General features: G+C 41.4%; 1 protein-coding gene across 2 annotated transcripts in view; it reads right to left on the minus strand.

Annotated features, from left to right (window-relative positions):
* Positions 1 to 14,648, minus strand: part of snx2 (sorting nexin 2) — a 49,643-nt gene that overhangs the window by 14,036 nt on the left and 20,959 nt on the right. For both annotated transcript variants that reach the window (XM_041787822.1, XM_041787823.1), the window contains exons 3-11: positions 13,965 to 14,125; positions 13,649 to 13,715; positions 12,604 to 12,647; positions 9,811 to 9,952; positions 8,897 to 8,975; positions 7,991 to 8,066; positions 3,798 to 3,911; positions 3,205 to 3,298; positions 101 to 306 (exon numbers count right to left, since the gene is read on the minus strand). In XM_041787822.1, coding sequence (XP_041643756.1) covers positions 101 to 306; positions 3,205 to 3,298; positions 3,798 to 3,911; positions 7,991 to 8,066; positions 8,897 to 8,975; positions 9,811 to 9,952; positions 12,604 to 12,647; positions 13,649 to 13,715; positions 13,965 to 14,125 — 983 coding nt within the window. The remainder of the gene's footprint in view (positions 1 to 100; positions 307 to 3,204; positions 3,299 to 3,797; positions 3,912 to 7,990; positions 8,067 to 8,896; positions 8,976 to 9,810; positions 9,953 to 12,603; positions 12,648 to 13,648; positions 13,716 to 13,964; positions 14,126 to 14,648) is intronic.

Below are 14,648 nucleotides of genomic sequence, written 5' to 3' on the forward strand. Positions count from 1 at the left end.
CACAGCAGAGTTAATATTTAGTACTTTAATGTCCTGAATTAAGATAGATAACTCTGTTTGACTCTGTTTATGGTAATCTGATAAGTAGAATCGTTCGTACCTTGACGGCAGTGATGAGGCGGACGTAGTCGCCCAGCAGCTCAGAGAAGAGGTGGAAGTCAGCGTTGGCCTGGTCCTGGTGTAGCTGGTCGATCTTCTCCTCCACCTCTGCGAGCTGCGACAGAGCCCGGGACAGAGCTGTGTGGTCCTCGCTGTTCCCCAACATGGCTGCTGACTTGGCAAACTGTGCCGTGTTCACCGACAGCTCTGAAGAAGAGGAGGCGAAGCCACGGATGAAGATATGAGTCAGAGCAAGAAAGCAGAATCCTGTCTGCTGCAGGGTAAAGTTAGATCAACATAGGCCGGCCACACAGCAGGTGATTCTAAATCCTAAATGGTTTTAAAAACATTGCAGAAGGACAGGAGGATTTTTTGCACAAACTAGATAACTTGACCACACCTGCTGACCAGCCAACGACCTTATAGTGAGGATTTCCCACTAGTCCTGCAGAACCCAATGCATATCTTGCGAGAGCTGGCGGTTTTGACGTTGCTGCAGGCGGGAGCAGGCAGACAAAAAAAAAATGCTGTGGGTCCCAGAACATCAGCTTTTTATCAGGGAAAGCTACTGTTTACAATGGTGGCATTAAACAAATGACACAAAAAGAGGACTGGTATTGTTTTTAACAACATAAATACAGCAGTTCCAGTCTATGGGTGAATTTTTTCATTTCACCCATGAAATGGGAGAAATAACGACTTTGTTTAACACGCCCACAAGGAAAGGTATTTGGCATGCCTGGTTTAGATGATACACCTGCTTCACACTGCCTGATCAAAGTAGTAATGATAAAGCCCTTCTCTGTGCTCATATTTATAAGATAATACACTGAGAAATCATGGTTTAAATGCTGCTATTCGTCCGTTATAGTTGCCAGTGCTGCGTAAACATGTTTGAGTATGTGTCTGCATCTGCTGCAGCCACACAGTGTAATGCGTTGTAACAGTTCCACAAAAAAAATGTGCACACTAAATCTGTGCAAATAAGCCAAAAAGCACCGTCTAATTTATAAAACATACCCCTTCCATGCAAATTGGCCCAACGGCGTTAAGCATCTGATGACAAGGACAATAGTAAGTAATAATACAGTAAAGATTAGCCTACTGTCTGAGAGAGATGATGGAAGTGGGCTACAATTTTATGACGCCCAAACTTTCCAGAGATCAGGAAGCAATGTCACCTCTGTATGACTTAAAAATAAATAATGTGTAAATAAGATTGGGAAATACTACTTTGACATTGCTGTTACTATAGCAGCCATCACAACGGACTCTTCAGCATTGTTAACAAATAGCAGAAGAACACCTGAAATACAGGAAGCATGCTAAGAACTGCAGGTACAACCTTCAAAATTAAACTGTTAGCGGAGTCAAAACATGTCTGTTGTGATGACTGCCCTGCCTAAAATAAACTGCTTTAAAGGACATTTTTCAAGTGCTAACTTCCCTGTTTTAGAGAGCCTTTTTTATGCACATTAAGAAGTTCAGTAGATCAGCTGTTTTAAAAAATCCTTTTTGCTTTTGCCGCCGATAATGCTAGAGAGAGGCTGTCAAACTTCCAGACTGAGCTGTGTTTGTGATGTTGGAGATGTTTTAGCTGGAATATTCAGGCTACTGCTGTTGTCTGCTGTGGCGTGGAAGGTGTAGGTTGCTCTCCTGTTTTTCCTGTCCATGTATGAACTTCACTCCATTAGTTCAGTACACGTCTGTACCATACAGGCCCATACTGAATCAAGACGTGTACACTATATTGCCAAAAGTATTGGCTCACCTGCCTTGACTCGCATATGAACTTAAGTGACATTCCATTCTTAATCCATAGGGTTTAATATGACGTGGGTCCACCCTTTGCCGCTATAACAGCTTCAACTCTTCTGGGAAGGCTTTCCACAAGGTTTAGGAGTGTGTTTATGGGAATTTTTTACCAGTCTTCCAGAAGCCCATTTGTGAGGTCACACACTGATGTTGGACGAGAAGGCCTGGCTCTCACTCTCCGCTCTAATTCATCCCAAAGGTGTTCTATGGGGTTGAGGTCAGGACTCTGTGCAGGCCAGTCAAGTTGATCCACACCAAACTCTCTCATCCATGTCTTTATGGACCTTGCTTTGTGCACTGGTGCACAGTCATGTTGGAACAGGAAGGGGCCATCCCCAAACTGTTCCCACAAAGTTGGGAGCATGGAATTGTCCAAAATCTCTTAGTATGCTGAAGCATTAAGAGTTCCTTTCACTAAAACTAAGGGGCCAAGCCCAGCTCCTGAAAGACAAGCCCACACCATAATCCCCCCTCCACCAAACTTTACACCTAGCACAATGCAGTCAGACAAGTACCGTTCCCCTGGCAACCACCAAACCCAGACTCGTCCATCAGATTGCCAGATGGAGAAGCATGACTGGTCACTCCAGAGAACGCGTCTCCACTGCTCTAGAGTCCAGTGGCGGCGTGCTTTACACCACTGCATCCAACGCTTTGCATTGCACTTGGTGATGTATGGCTTGGATGCAGCTGCTCAGCCATGGAAACCCATTCCATGAAGCTCTCTACGCACTGTTCTTGAGCTAATCTGAAGGCCACATGAAGTTTGGAGGTCTGTAGCCATTGACTCTGCAGAAAGTTGGCCACCTCTGTGCACTATGCGCTTCAGCATCCGCTGACCCCACTCCGTCATTTTACGTGGCCTACCACTTGGTGGCTGAGTTGCTGTCGTTCCCAGTCGCTTCCACTTTGTTATAATACCACTGACAGTTGACTGTGGAATATTTAGGAGCCAGGAAATTTCACCACTGGACTTGTTGCACAGGTGGCATCTTATCACAGTACCACGCTGGAATTCACTGAGCTCCTGAGAGCGAGCCATTCTTTCACAAATGTTTGTAGAAACAGTCTGCATGCCTAGGTGCTTGATTTTATACACCTGTGGCCATGGAAGTGAGTGGAACACCTGATTTACATTATTAGGATGGGTGAGTGAATACTTTTGGCAATATAGTGTACCTTTATACCCCTCATGAAAACCATTCCTGGTCTTTGGGAGGAACAAAGAAATCCTCAAACATGAAGAAGGGACATATTGAATATGAAATGAAGCATCAGAGAGCCTCATACCTTTCCTGTGACAGACCAGAGACTCCACACTGATGTGAAGCTTCCTCAGCTGAACGTCCAGATTCTCAAAATGCTGCTGCTTCTCCTCAAACCACTGAAACACAAACACAGACAGGTCAATGTGGTTTTTAAATTCTGCAATAAATCTCACTAAAATTATCGTTTTTATTTAGAAATCTGTCTCTCTCTCCAACTTCTTTTATACTTCACTTTTATACATTTTAATTATCGTTTTCTATTTTTCTGTTTTTTCTCCCTCCCATCCTGCCTCCTCATTTCTTCTTTCTTGCCTCTTTCTCTTTGAACTCATTCTTTTTATGTCCTCCTTTTGTGCATTTGTATTTTCTCCATCTCCTCCAACTTCTTTTCCTCCCCTCTTTCCTCCTCCTGTTTCCCACCAACCAATCTCACTGGTTTATATTTCTGATGTTATTTCACTTCCACTTTCTTCCCTTCAAACTAAGTTTAACTATTTTATATGAAACCTTGCATCTAATCTTTAATTTTCCTTCCCTGCCAAGATTATTCATCAACCTCTTTATAAAGAAACCCTTTAATCCTTATTCCTTTCCTTTGCTCCCTCGTTCACTCACAGCGTCCGACTCGTTCATCTTGATGGTCATCTTGTTGACGGCGTCGGCAGCCTTGTTGACCATCCGGAGAAGTCCAGCGCTGCTCAGAGCCTGAGTGCTGACGGCCCGCGGTAACTGCACAAAACGAGGAAACAAACCCACAAAATAAACAACGAGACCGAGGAAACCATGAAATCCTGGTTTTACATTTTACAAACCTACATTCCAAAAAAGTTGGAACACCATGTATAGTGAATGAAATCAGAGGGTAGTGATCTGTAAATCCTTTTCAACTTAAATTCAACTGAATCCAACAACAAGAAAGGTTATTTAAGGTTATTCCCTGAGCATAACAACTTAATGAACATCTTTAAGATGTATACACCCCATCCTGCAATAATTTCAGTGTTGACTGTGGGCTTATTTTGGTGTTACAGATCTTCTCAGTTGCCACTCTCAGTTAATTTTCAATGTCCAGCTATGGTTTGACTTTGTATTGTTAATGTATCGGCCTTTCGCAAAATCCTCACACAGGTAGGGTGTTGCAAAAGAAATAAGTGTGGCAAAGGCTCTCATGCTTAGCTACTGCCACTCCGTTTACAATCCAATCCAAAATGCAGTCATTGTCTTGGACTTAAACTGCACTAATATTGCTGAATCTAAGGAGACTCCTATAAACTTCCCCTCTTTTCGGGGCTGAAGTCATCAGTTGGTGCTGCTTAGCCTGGCCTTGCCATGCATGAAAAAATGCATGGCATATAAAATGTAGATGTTCACCAGGAAAATGTCTCAGTAGTGTCTGCCCAATAAAAACAGCACTTTATAAGGTGGTTTACTAAACAGACAACCAATGTTTGGTTTTCAGTCTTAAATTTCTCATAATGAGGGAGAAATTAATGAAAAAGTTAAGTTTGTTTGACTTCACCAAACAGTTCCTTCCACCAATAAGATAGCATAACAGCGTTTTCAAACAGGTGACAATCTTTCTGAGGTGAGCTGCAGGTGTGATCGCAGTTTTTCATGCACTTTCAAACTTTTGTCCTCTTCCCTTCTTTAATCTTAATTTATTATTCTGACTGTTCTTTTTGGTTTCTTTCTATTTTCTGCAGTTTTTTCTTTTCCTAAGCCCTAACCATGCTGCTCTCACTCCTCTCTAAATTGTAATGTCTCCCACGTTTTAGCTCCAATCAGACTAAACGCAGACGTGCAAAAACCCCCTCAGACTTTCACCATGTTGCTCTGAATGCAGCTGGACATCTGTCTGCAAACAGCCTCATTTTTCTTCATTTCGGAAAAGTTTACTTTTTTATCAGACATGCAGGGTTTTCCTCTAACACTGGGGCTGATATACACCCCCACCCTAAATCTCATTTACCAGGAGCGGCAGCAGCCAGGGGACGGCTCGGGTCCCTGGGGCTCTCTCTGACAGAGGGACGAGGGTAAATGAGTGGGAGGTGGGGGTAAAATAGCTTCAATTCCTGGTCAGACCCCCCCTGTCTGGTTGTGTTTCATTAAGGGGTCCGGACCAGCCGACACGCTCGGTCAGGCGTCCGAGTGATTCATCTGTTAAGTCTGTGACACGAGGCCATTTATTCTGGACCCAACGACTGCCGGCTCCTCACAACGCAATCCTACTAACAGTTAGCTTAGACACTAAGACGAGGAGGAGGAGGAGCAACAAGATGAAATGTTACAGAGGATTTAGTCAGAGTGGACAATAAAGCAAGGAAACAGGAAACGCTGCAGGCCCTTAAACCCTGGAGCAGTTTTTATAGGCTCAGCTGCAGGACCAAGGCTTGCTGCTTTGACCTTGTCGGGATGTTTCGCTGCTCGTTTGGAAAAAGAGAAGGAAAAAGTCTGATGGAGTATTTCTCGTTTAAGGGGTAGGTTTGTTGTTTTATCTCATCTGAATAAAGTCTGAATTCTATGGCTGTTTTCACACATGCATCGCTGAAATATTCAATAACATTTCAGGACCTTTCCACACCTGAAATCTTCCTGAGTTGCTCTTTCAACCACGGCTCACTCGACGGGAGGCTTTGCCTCAGAAGCGGAGGGTGAGGGGGGGTTTTGAAAATTGTTTATCCTGCTACATTTAACACATAAAACAGTAAATAGTCCACCTTAAGTTACAGTAAAAACAAAGTACAAATAGTCTTCTGGTTTGTGCCAAGTTTAGCTTTTCTTTGGAGAAACTTCCTTCCTTTGTGCAGGCATGGACAAAAGTATTGGCACCCCTAAAATTTTTTTCAGAAAATACACCATTTCTCACAGAAATTGTTGCAGTTACAAATGTTTTTGGTATACACATGTTTATTTCCTGTATGTGCATTGGAACAACACAAAAAATCCAAAGAAAAAAGACAAAATTGACATAATTTTACACAAAACTCAAAAAAATGGGCCAGACAAAATTGTTGGCATCCTTTTAAAACTGTGGGTAAATCATTTTATTTCCAGCATGTGATGCTCATTTAAACTCACCTGTGGCAGTAACAGGTGCTGGCAATCTAGAAATCCCACCTGAAGCCAGTTAGAATGTCTAAAAGTTGACTCAACCTTTGTGTTGTGTGCCTGTGTGTGTCACACCAAGCATGGAGAAGAGAAAGAAGAGCCCAGAATTGTCTGAGGACTTAAGAAGCAAAATTGTGGAAAAATATGAACAATCTCAAGGTTTCAAGACCATCTCCAGAGATCCTGAAATTCTTCTGTCCATTGTGTGTAATATAATCAAGAAGTTTATAACCCATGGAGCTGTGGCTAATCTCCCTGGATGTGGACGGAAGAGAAAAACTGACAAAAGAATGCAATGCAGGATAGTTGGAATGGTGGATAAACATCCTCAGTCAACTTCCACACAAATTCAGGCTGTCCTGCAGACTCAGGGTGCAGAAGTGTCAGCTGGGACCATACGTGGTCATCTGAATGAGATGAAGCGCTATGGCAGGAGACCCAGGAGAACCCCACTGCTGACAAAGAGACATAAAAAAGCCAGACTGGAGTTTGCAAAAATGTACCTGAGTAAGCCTCAATCCTTCTGAGAGAACATTTTGTGGACAGATGAGACTAAGGTAGAGCTTTTTGGAAAAGCACGTCATTCTACTGTTTACAGAAAACACAATGAGGCCTACAAAGAAAAGAACACAGTACCTACAGTCAAACATGGTGGAGGGTCAAAGATGTTTTGGGGTTGTTTTGCTGCCTCTGGCACTGGGTGCCTTGACTGTGTGCAAGGAATCATGAGACGATCAAAAGATTTTGGGCTGCAATGTAGGGCCTAGTGTCAGAAAGCTGGGTCTGGGTCAGAGGTCATGGGTGTTCCAGCAGGACAATGACCCCAAACATACCTCAAAAAACACCAAGAAATAGTTGGAAACAAAGCTTAAGAGTTCTGAAGTGACCAGCAATGAGTCCAGATCTAAATCCTATTGAACACCTATGGAGAGATCTCAAAACTGCTGTTGAAGAAGCACCCTTCAAATCTGAGAGACCTGGAGCAGTTTGCAAAAGAAGAATGGTCCAAAATTCCAGCTGAGAGGTGTAAGAAGCTTGTTGATGGTTATAGGAAGTGATTGGTTTCAGTTATTTTTTTTTCCAAGGGTGTGAGACCAAATATTAAGTTGAGGGTGCCAACAATTTTGTCTGGCCCATTTTTTGGGTTTGTGTAAAATTGTGTCAATTTTGTCTTTTTTCTTCAGATTTTTGTGTTGCTCCAATGCACATAAAGGCAATAAACACATGTATACCAAAAACATTTGTAATTCCAACAATTTCAGTAAGAAATGGTGTATTTTCTGGAAAAATTCTAGGGGTGCCAATACTTCTGTCCATGACTGTACAAAATGCTTTTATTTTGAAAAGCTCCTGACACTCCACTATCAATGAATCCAGTCCCTTGTAGGGAGGTTTACAGAGGTAAAACTTATGAAGAATAACAGCACTGACAGCAGGGAGACGCAGCTAACATGCTGCACTAGCAGGAGCCGGAGTGGTCACACACTTCTTAAAGGTGAGCGGACTTTAAAGTTTGATATTTAAAAAAGGCAGCAGGCTGTTAGAACTGCTGCTGAGCTTAAATCACCTCAGTAGAGAAGAATAGGAAGCACAGAGGAGTGGTTGTCAGATAATAACACGTCTGTTGAGGTTTGTCCCACTCAGACAGCGTGGTGTCATTTAATGATCGGGTTTCTTCCTGTAAATCTTTCAGTTTTTACCTCTGAGCTCTCCAGAAACTGCAGCACGTCAGGATCCTTCAGCAGAATCGGATGTTTCACTGTCCTCATCAGATACCTGGAACAGAAAAACATGAATTCATTACAAGATGAAGAACTCGTATCATCAGGCCTTTATCAGGATTCAGAGGCTTTGTGATGGCTAAATATAGACTGAATATATCCAAGCAGTGGAGATTTGAAACAGTCTACCTGCAGTGTCGGGTTACTAACCAGCACCGCACAAGATTTATTAGCTAAACAGTATATCACCATGGCTTTTAACAGCATGTTTATGACAACATGAGGGAGAAAAGCTGTTAAACAGACACCTGTTAGAATAAGAGGAGGGACAGTGAGTTCTGATATCAGGTTGTCACTAATACAGATTGTTAATATGAAAGCAGGTCTGCACACAGAAATGGATTGGCCCCTGAGAAAAAACAAAGACCAGGCCCCCCAACTGTAATTTATTAATGCAAATGTGTAAGAGATCAGCAGCTCTAGCCTCCTTTCAGAGCTAAAAAGTATGCTAATAGAATTTTTTTGGATTCAAATGTTCCAATTCAACAGGAGAGGGAGGCTTTTTTAAAATCTGTTTTTATTATTTTGTACTGGGTTAATTGATAACGTGTTGTTTCTGTTTTTAAAAAAGCAACAATAATGTTACATTTCTATAGATGGTGATTTTATACATTAGAATTCAGAAATGAGTGTAAAACAATCATGATAATCATGAAACCGAGAATATTCTAAAACAGGGCATTAAATCAATAATCATGTATTCCTTATTCAGAGAGTCCTTGAATGCACCACAGAGGAATGATCTGATGACACCGCGTTTAAAACAAGGAGACTGATGTAAAACCTGATTATTGATTGTTTGCATGCAGCCGTTTCCTTCCTCACCTCTCGAGTGCCGACCGCCTCTTCTCCACGAAGTCGTTGGACGACTGGTCCTCCTTCCCCACCTTCACCTTCGTCATCCCTGCAGGCGAGGAGACGCTCATCAACATAACCGATCGACACTCGTGACGAGGACGGCCGTAAAATAATCAACATAACAAACACTGGAGGAGACCATCCGTCAACACTGGCAGCTTACACTGCAAACTCTCTGCACCTTCTTCAAATATTTACGGCTGTTTGTTTCATAAACAGCGTGAGTAGAAGCATTTAGTAAAGTTAGAATACTCAGAGGACCCAGCGTAAAGAAAAAAACAGATGTTTATTTTTGTCTGCATTAGCCAAAACCCCACCATAAAATTATTTGAAACATCCCTTTAAGTGAAAAAAAATAAATATTCCACATAGAAAATAGTCCCAAATGATTATTAAACTGGTATTAGTTATCACTCTTTGTGTTTGTTTATCCAGGTAAAAGCTACATTTTAATAAAGGCTGAACTCATTTGAACCATTTTGTATAAAACTGCAAATCAAGATTATTTTTCATCCTGGATTAATCTGCAGATTATAGCTGCAGTAATCTATTTATGATCTGGATTGTAAAAATTCCTCAAATATTAAGAAATATCGTCACAATGACGCAGAGCCTGAAACGGTGCCTTTACAGCAGCTTTCTTCAAAAACCAGCAAACCAAAAATGTAAATTTGAAGGTGTTTGAGAGACTGGAACCATGAAAAATGACTTTAATCTGAGGATGGATTTTTACTGGACAGTAAAGTCATATGTACTAGTGTATTTTTATGTTTAAATCTCCAAATAGATGATTACTGATCAGAAAATGACAGACAAGTAGAAAAAGTTTTATGAAAATCACGGCTGCAGCAGAGGAAGGATGTTGCAGTGGCTTTACTTACCCACAATGCTTTTCTCCGGTGCTGGAGGGACGATATAGCCTATGTGCAGGTACTTTGAGGCCAGTTTACTGTGGAGGCCGAGGAAATCACTAAAGCGCCTTTTTACTGAAAACTCATTTGTCGCAAAGATAGACAAAGAGGTCTGGAAGAGAGAGAGAGAGAGAAAGCAGTAAGTAAAACTGAGCTCATGACATTTTAGCTCTAAAATAAGTAACATTGAAATTTTTGTCACTTCAAATACAACAGTAGCAATCAAACACATTTTCTAAGGAACCCACACAGGCAACCAGACAAACATGGATGCACTGCAGCACTTTATACCACTGCTATGTTCACGGCGCAGCCAGCCACCACTGGTGGAATATTCTCCTAAAGCCCAAAACACACCGGTGCTGGACTGTTGCGTTGCATCATATGACGCGCCTCGTTTGCCATCCCTAGCACACACCATAACAGTGCGCCACAATCAAACTCCCCACCAGCTACTGCATGGACAGGTGCTTGATACCAGTGCCAAAAGCCTGCTCAGGGCTTGCCTCCTTACCTCACTAGGTAATTAAGAAAATAAGAAGAGCAGTGGGATTTCAGCAGCAGCCGGGACTCCCACTAACTCTACACCTCAATAAAAAGATGCCGCTTCTCTTTTTCTGTGCTCTCAAACAGAGCTGCTACTACAGCAGCCAAGATGGAAAAACAGCTGTTCACTGCCAGCTGTGGCCGGCAATGCCGGGAATAAATCCAGGTGTCTGTCTGTCACCTGTGTGGGTTCTTTCATCAAAAATAAGGGAGGCGATTGATTGGATGCACATTGGATGGTGCCAATGTGTTTTAGGTTTGAGAAAACAGCCATTTGGTCCATCTTGGCTTCTGCAGAAACTGCTCTGTTTGAAGGGGACATATTATTCAAAAATCACTTTTTCAGGCTTTTCTAACAAGAATATGTGCCACTGGCTTGTCCACAATCCCCCAAAGTACCAGAAAAATCCATTCCCTTCCCTCCCCTCTTTCTCCACCTTTCATAAAAAATGTGTGCTGCAACAAGCCGTTCTCAGATTTTACCCTCATGACCTCACATGGGGAGTTAGCCCCGCCCCCAGGTTTGGTTGGCCCTCCCCGCTTGGAAGAAAGTTCCACCCTCCTCTCCTGATCTTCCTCTCAGCTGCCAGCTGAGATGCTGGTTAGCTCAGTGGGTTAACCAGCTGGAGATTGTTGGTTCAAATCCCAGTCAGGCTCTTAACTTTGGATGAAAGTGCATAACATCAGGAGTGCCACATAAATTTCCCTGAGAGGGGTGTGGTCAGGGGCAGAGTCAGACAGCTCATTAACATTTTAAGCCACAGACACAGAAACAGCTCGTTCTGAGCATGGCTGAAACAGAGGGGTTTATAGACATGAAAACATCCAATACTGGAGTGTTTTTTCAGCAACAAACTTCACAGGCATGTTCTGAGGTCCTATGAGAACAATATAAATTTGTCTTAAGAGGGCAAAATATTTCCCCTTTAAGAGCACATAAAGAAATTTTGGGCATCTTTTGTCTAAACCAGTGTTACTCAACCCTGCTCAACCAAAGAGCCACATTGTTGAAAAATACTTTTGCAAGAGCCAGAATCTAAGTGGTGAAAAGAGGCAAAAATGGGTAAAATTGCAGCAAAAATGGGTGAAAATGTGGAGAAATAGTGGAAAAGTGGTCAAAAAGTAGCAAAAATGTGTGTGAAGTAACAAAAAAATGAGTTACAGGTGGCAAAAAATGGTCCAAAAGTAGCAAAAATGCAGCAAAAAAAATGAAAGTAACTAAAATGGGCAAAAAGCAGTCAAGAGTGGCAAAAATGGGCAAAAGAAGCAAAATTTGGGAAAAAAGGAAACAAGTGAAATTTAATGGCAAAAGGTAGCTTATCTGTACGAAAAGTGGCAAAAAATGATTTTAAAAAAAGGGCAAAAATGGGATAAAAGTGGTAAAAAGAAGAGGCAAAAATTTGAGAAAAAAATATGAAAAGTGGTATTTAATCGCAAGAGGTAGCTTATTTGGAAGTGGCAAAAAAATGGAAAAAAGCAGCAAAAATGGGATAAAATTGGAAAAAATGGGGAAAAGGTGTCAAAAAGAAGATGCAAAAATTGGCAAAAAGATAGGAACAGAGGGGGTATTTAATGGCAAAAGGTAGCTTATTTGGACAAAAATTGGCAAAAATGGTGAAAAAGGGCAAAAATGGGATAAAAGAGGCAAAAATTGGGGAAAAGTGTCAAAATGAAGTTGCAAAAATGGCCAAAAACATAGGAAAGAGGGCTGTTTAATGGCAGAAGATAGCTTAAATGGGTGAAAAGTGGCAAAAATGGAGAAAATGGCAAAAAGTTTCCCTATTTTGTAGGTTTTCTAGGGAAATAATACTAAAAATTAAGACATAAAAGAGCCACAAATAATCACAAAAGAGCCACATGTGGCTCTAGAGCCACACGTTGAGTATCACTGGTCTAAAGTGTAGAATAAGCAGTTGGTTAAATACCACTGCTCTTACCGTTTTTCCACTTACCCAGTAAGGCAGGGAGATGAGCCCAAGTAGGCTTTTGGCTCTGGAATTAAGCACCTGGCCCAGCAGTGGCTGCTGGGAGTTTGACTGTTGACCGTTAGGGATGGCAATTGAGGCGCATCATATGACGTGACGTCATCACATAAATAAACTTGAAAAGTGCATTATGGGAAGTGATGTTATGTGTCCAATCATTTTTGACCTTTTTTAAAAAAACAAAAAACTGCCATCCCAGTTACATAAAAAGTAAATATGACTTAAACCTCACCTTTGTTGTGACTTTATAGGCCATATACGCGTTCATCCCATCGCCTGAAACACACACAAACACAAACAGTCACATGAGTAGTGTCCTGTTTAAATAGTATAAATACTTTAAACAGATAGAGGAAGAAGTGGACTCTCAGCTCAGATATCAGACTGGTTTAACTGGTTATGTGTGTCAGGGTTTCAACTGTTTTATTTTCTGTGTATCTTTATAACCTTGTTCATATTTACACTAGAGCACTCACAGACTCAAGTGCAGGAATGATCAAACACACTGCCTGCTGAGTCTGAAGCTAGAGTCCCGTAAACTCAGTTCAAATATCACCAGAGGAAACTGAGAGTTTCTTTTTAGCTCTGTGTTGATTTTTCCTTCTTAAACTTTTGTTTGATGGCCTGTAATGACACATAAGAGCCTGCAGGAGGCACTAGCAGGGCTGTTATTGCAATCAACCATGATAAATCACAATGAGCAACAGCAGGCCAAGCGTGCATTTACCTCACTCTGTTAAAGTTTCTGCAGAAAGCTGATTTCAAACAACTCTGCACACATTTTCATCATGATCAGGGAAAGGGCTGATAGGAAATGTAGTCTTAGTTTGTAGAAACACACACACAAACTTGTAATAAATAAATAATTTGCACTGTTTAATATAAACAATCTGCTTTGTGTGATTTTAATCTGCCAAATTATTCCATGTTTTTGTTTTTGACCAGGTTGACTCTGCATCCTTGCACTTTTTGTACCATTAATGCAAGCAGGAGCAAACTGCCTCATTAGAGCATGCACAAATCTTTATTTGAAATGCATATTATTTTTACCAACTTTTTATCTTTATATTTAAAGTTTAAGTCATGCATATTGAGGGCAAAGCTAACTGGAGTCAATCTCCTTGTCTGCATGAGCATCCTTGCCATAAAGGCTGATTCTGATTCTTAATTATTAGGGGGAATATTCCAAAAAAATTGACTTTTTATAAACTCCAGTCTTGGAAAAAAACTGACTCTTCAAGGATAATCAAGGGTGAAGTAAAACAGTATCAACTCACCAACTTTCTCAGGGTCAGACACAGATATGTGCATGTCGATTGAATCGCCGCCCTCCTCCTCCTCGATCTGTAGAAATCAGGAACAAAACCTATCAAAGCACTTTCCTGGAAAGCTCTCTGAACCTTCTCTCTCATGAATGTTAAAAAACAGAAGCTAAAGAAACAGGGTGAAAAGCCAAGAAGGCTGAAAGAGTTCAGAAATTGTTTTTAAGACAAATATTTGCAGGTTCAGAGCAAACAGACTTAGAACCTAACAGCGTTCCTTCAAACCAAACAAACTGTCAGAGTGCCATCTGTGTATTTTAAGTGAAGCTACCTCGTCGAAGGAGGAGTGTGTGAACATGTCGTCGTGGGCGTGGCCGATGCGAGGCGTGATGACGGAGATGGGAGGCGTGATGGGGGTGATGGCGGGTGAGGGGCCGTCAGACAGCAGGACGTCTCTCTCTGGACTGTCCAACGACACTTCCTCTGTGGCTTCTACCAGACAAAAACACAAACGGAGAGAAATAATGGATCACTTCATCTTTTCATACAAGTTAATATGTTTGGCATTAAATGACTATGGGACTTTTTACTAATTTTGCACACATTCACATAAATCTCCATGAGAATTCTGCACCAGTGGCTACCAAAAACTGTTTCCTCCTAACAGTAGAAAGCTGACCCCACCAGGACCCACATGAAAAAGATATGACCTGCAGTCAAAAATGAGCATGCACCAACTGTTTCAACTGATTACATCCAACAGAACAGACCTACAATCACTTCAAGTCTGTTCGCGCAATTGTGTTAATATGTTTAAACTTATTTTGACAACCTCAGAGCAGACTGTTGGATGTACAAAATTATTTTTTTTTCCCACTGCACATGCAGGGAATGTCAGTATTTTCATCAGTTTATTCTAAATCAATTAAAGTACTGATAGTTCATTAATGTGCATGTTTTACAATTATATTAATTTTACAATTTGGCTGATAAAATTAGTTCAGAGAGAACAAAC

The sequence above is a fragment of the Cheilinus undulatus genome, linkage group 5, assembly GCF_018320785.1.
Source record: "Cheilinus undulatus linkage group 5, ASM1832078v1, whole genome shotgun sequence".
Taxonomy (NCBI): domain Eukaryota; kingdom Metazoa; phylum Chordata; class Actinopteri; order Labriformes; family Labridae; genus Cheilinus; species Cheilinus undulatus.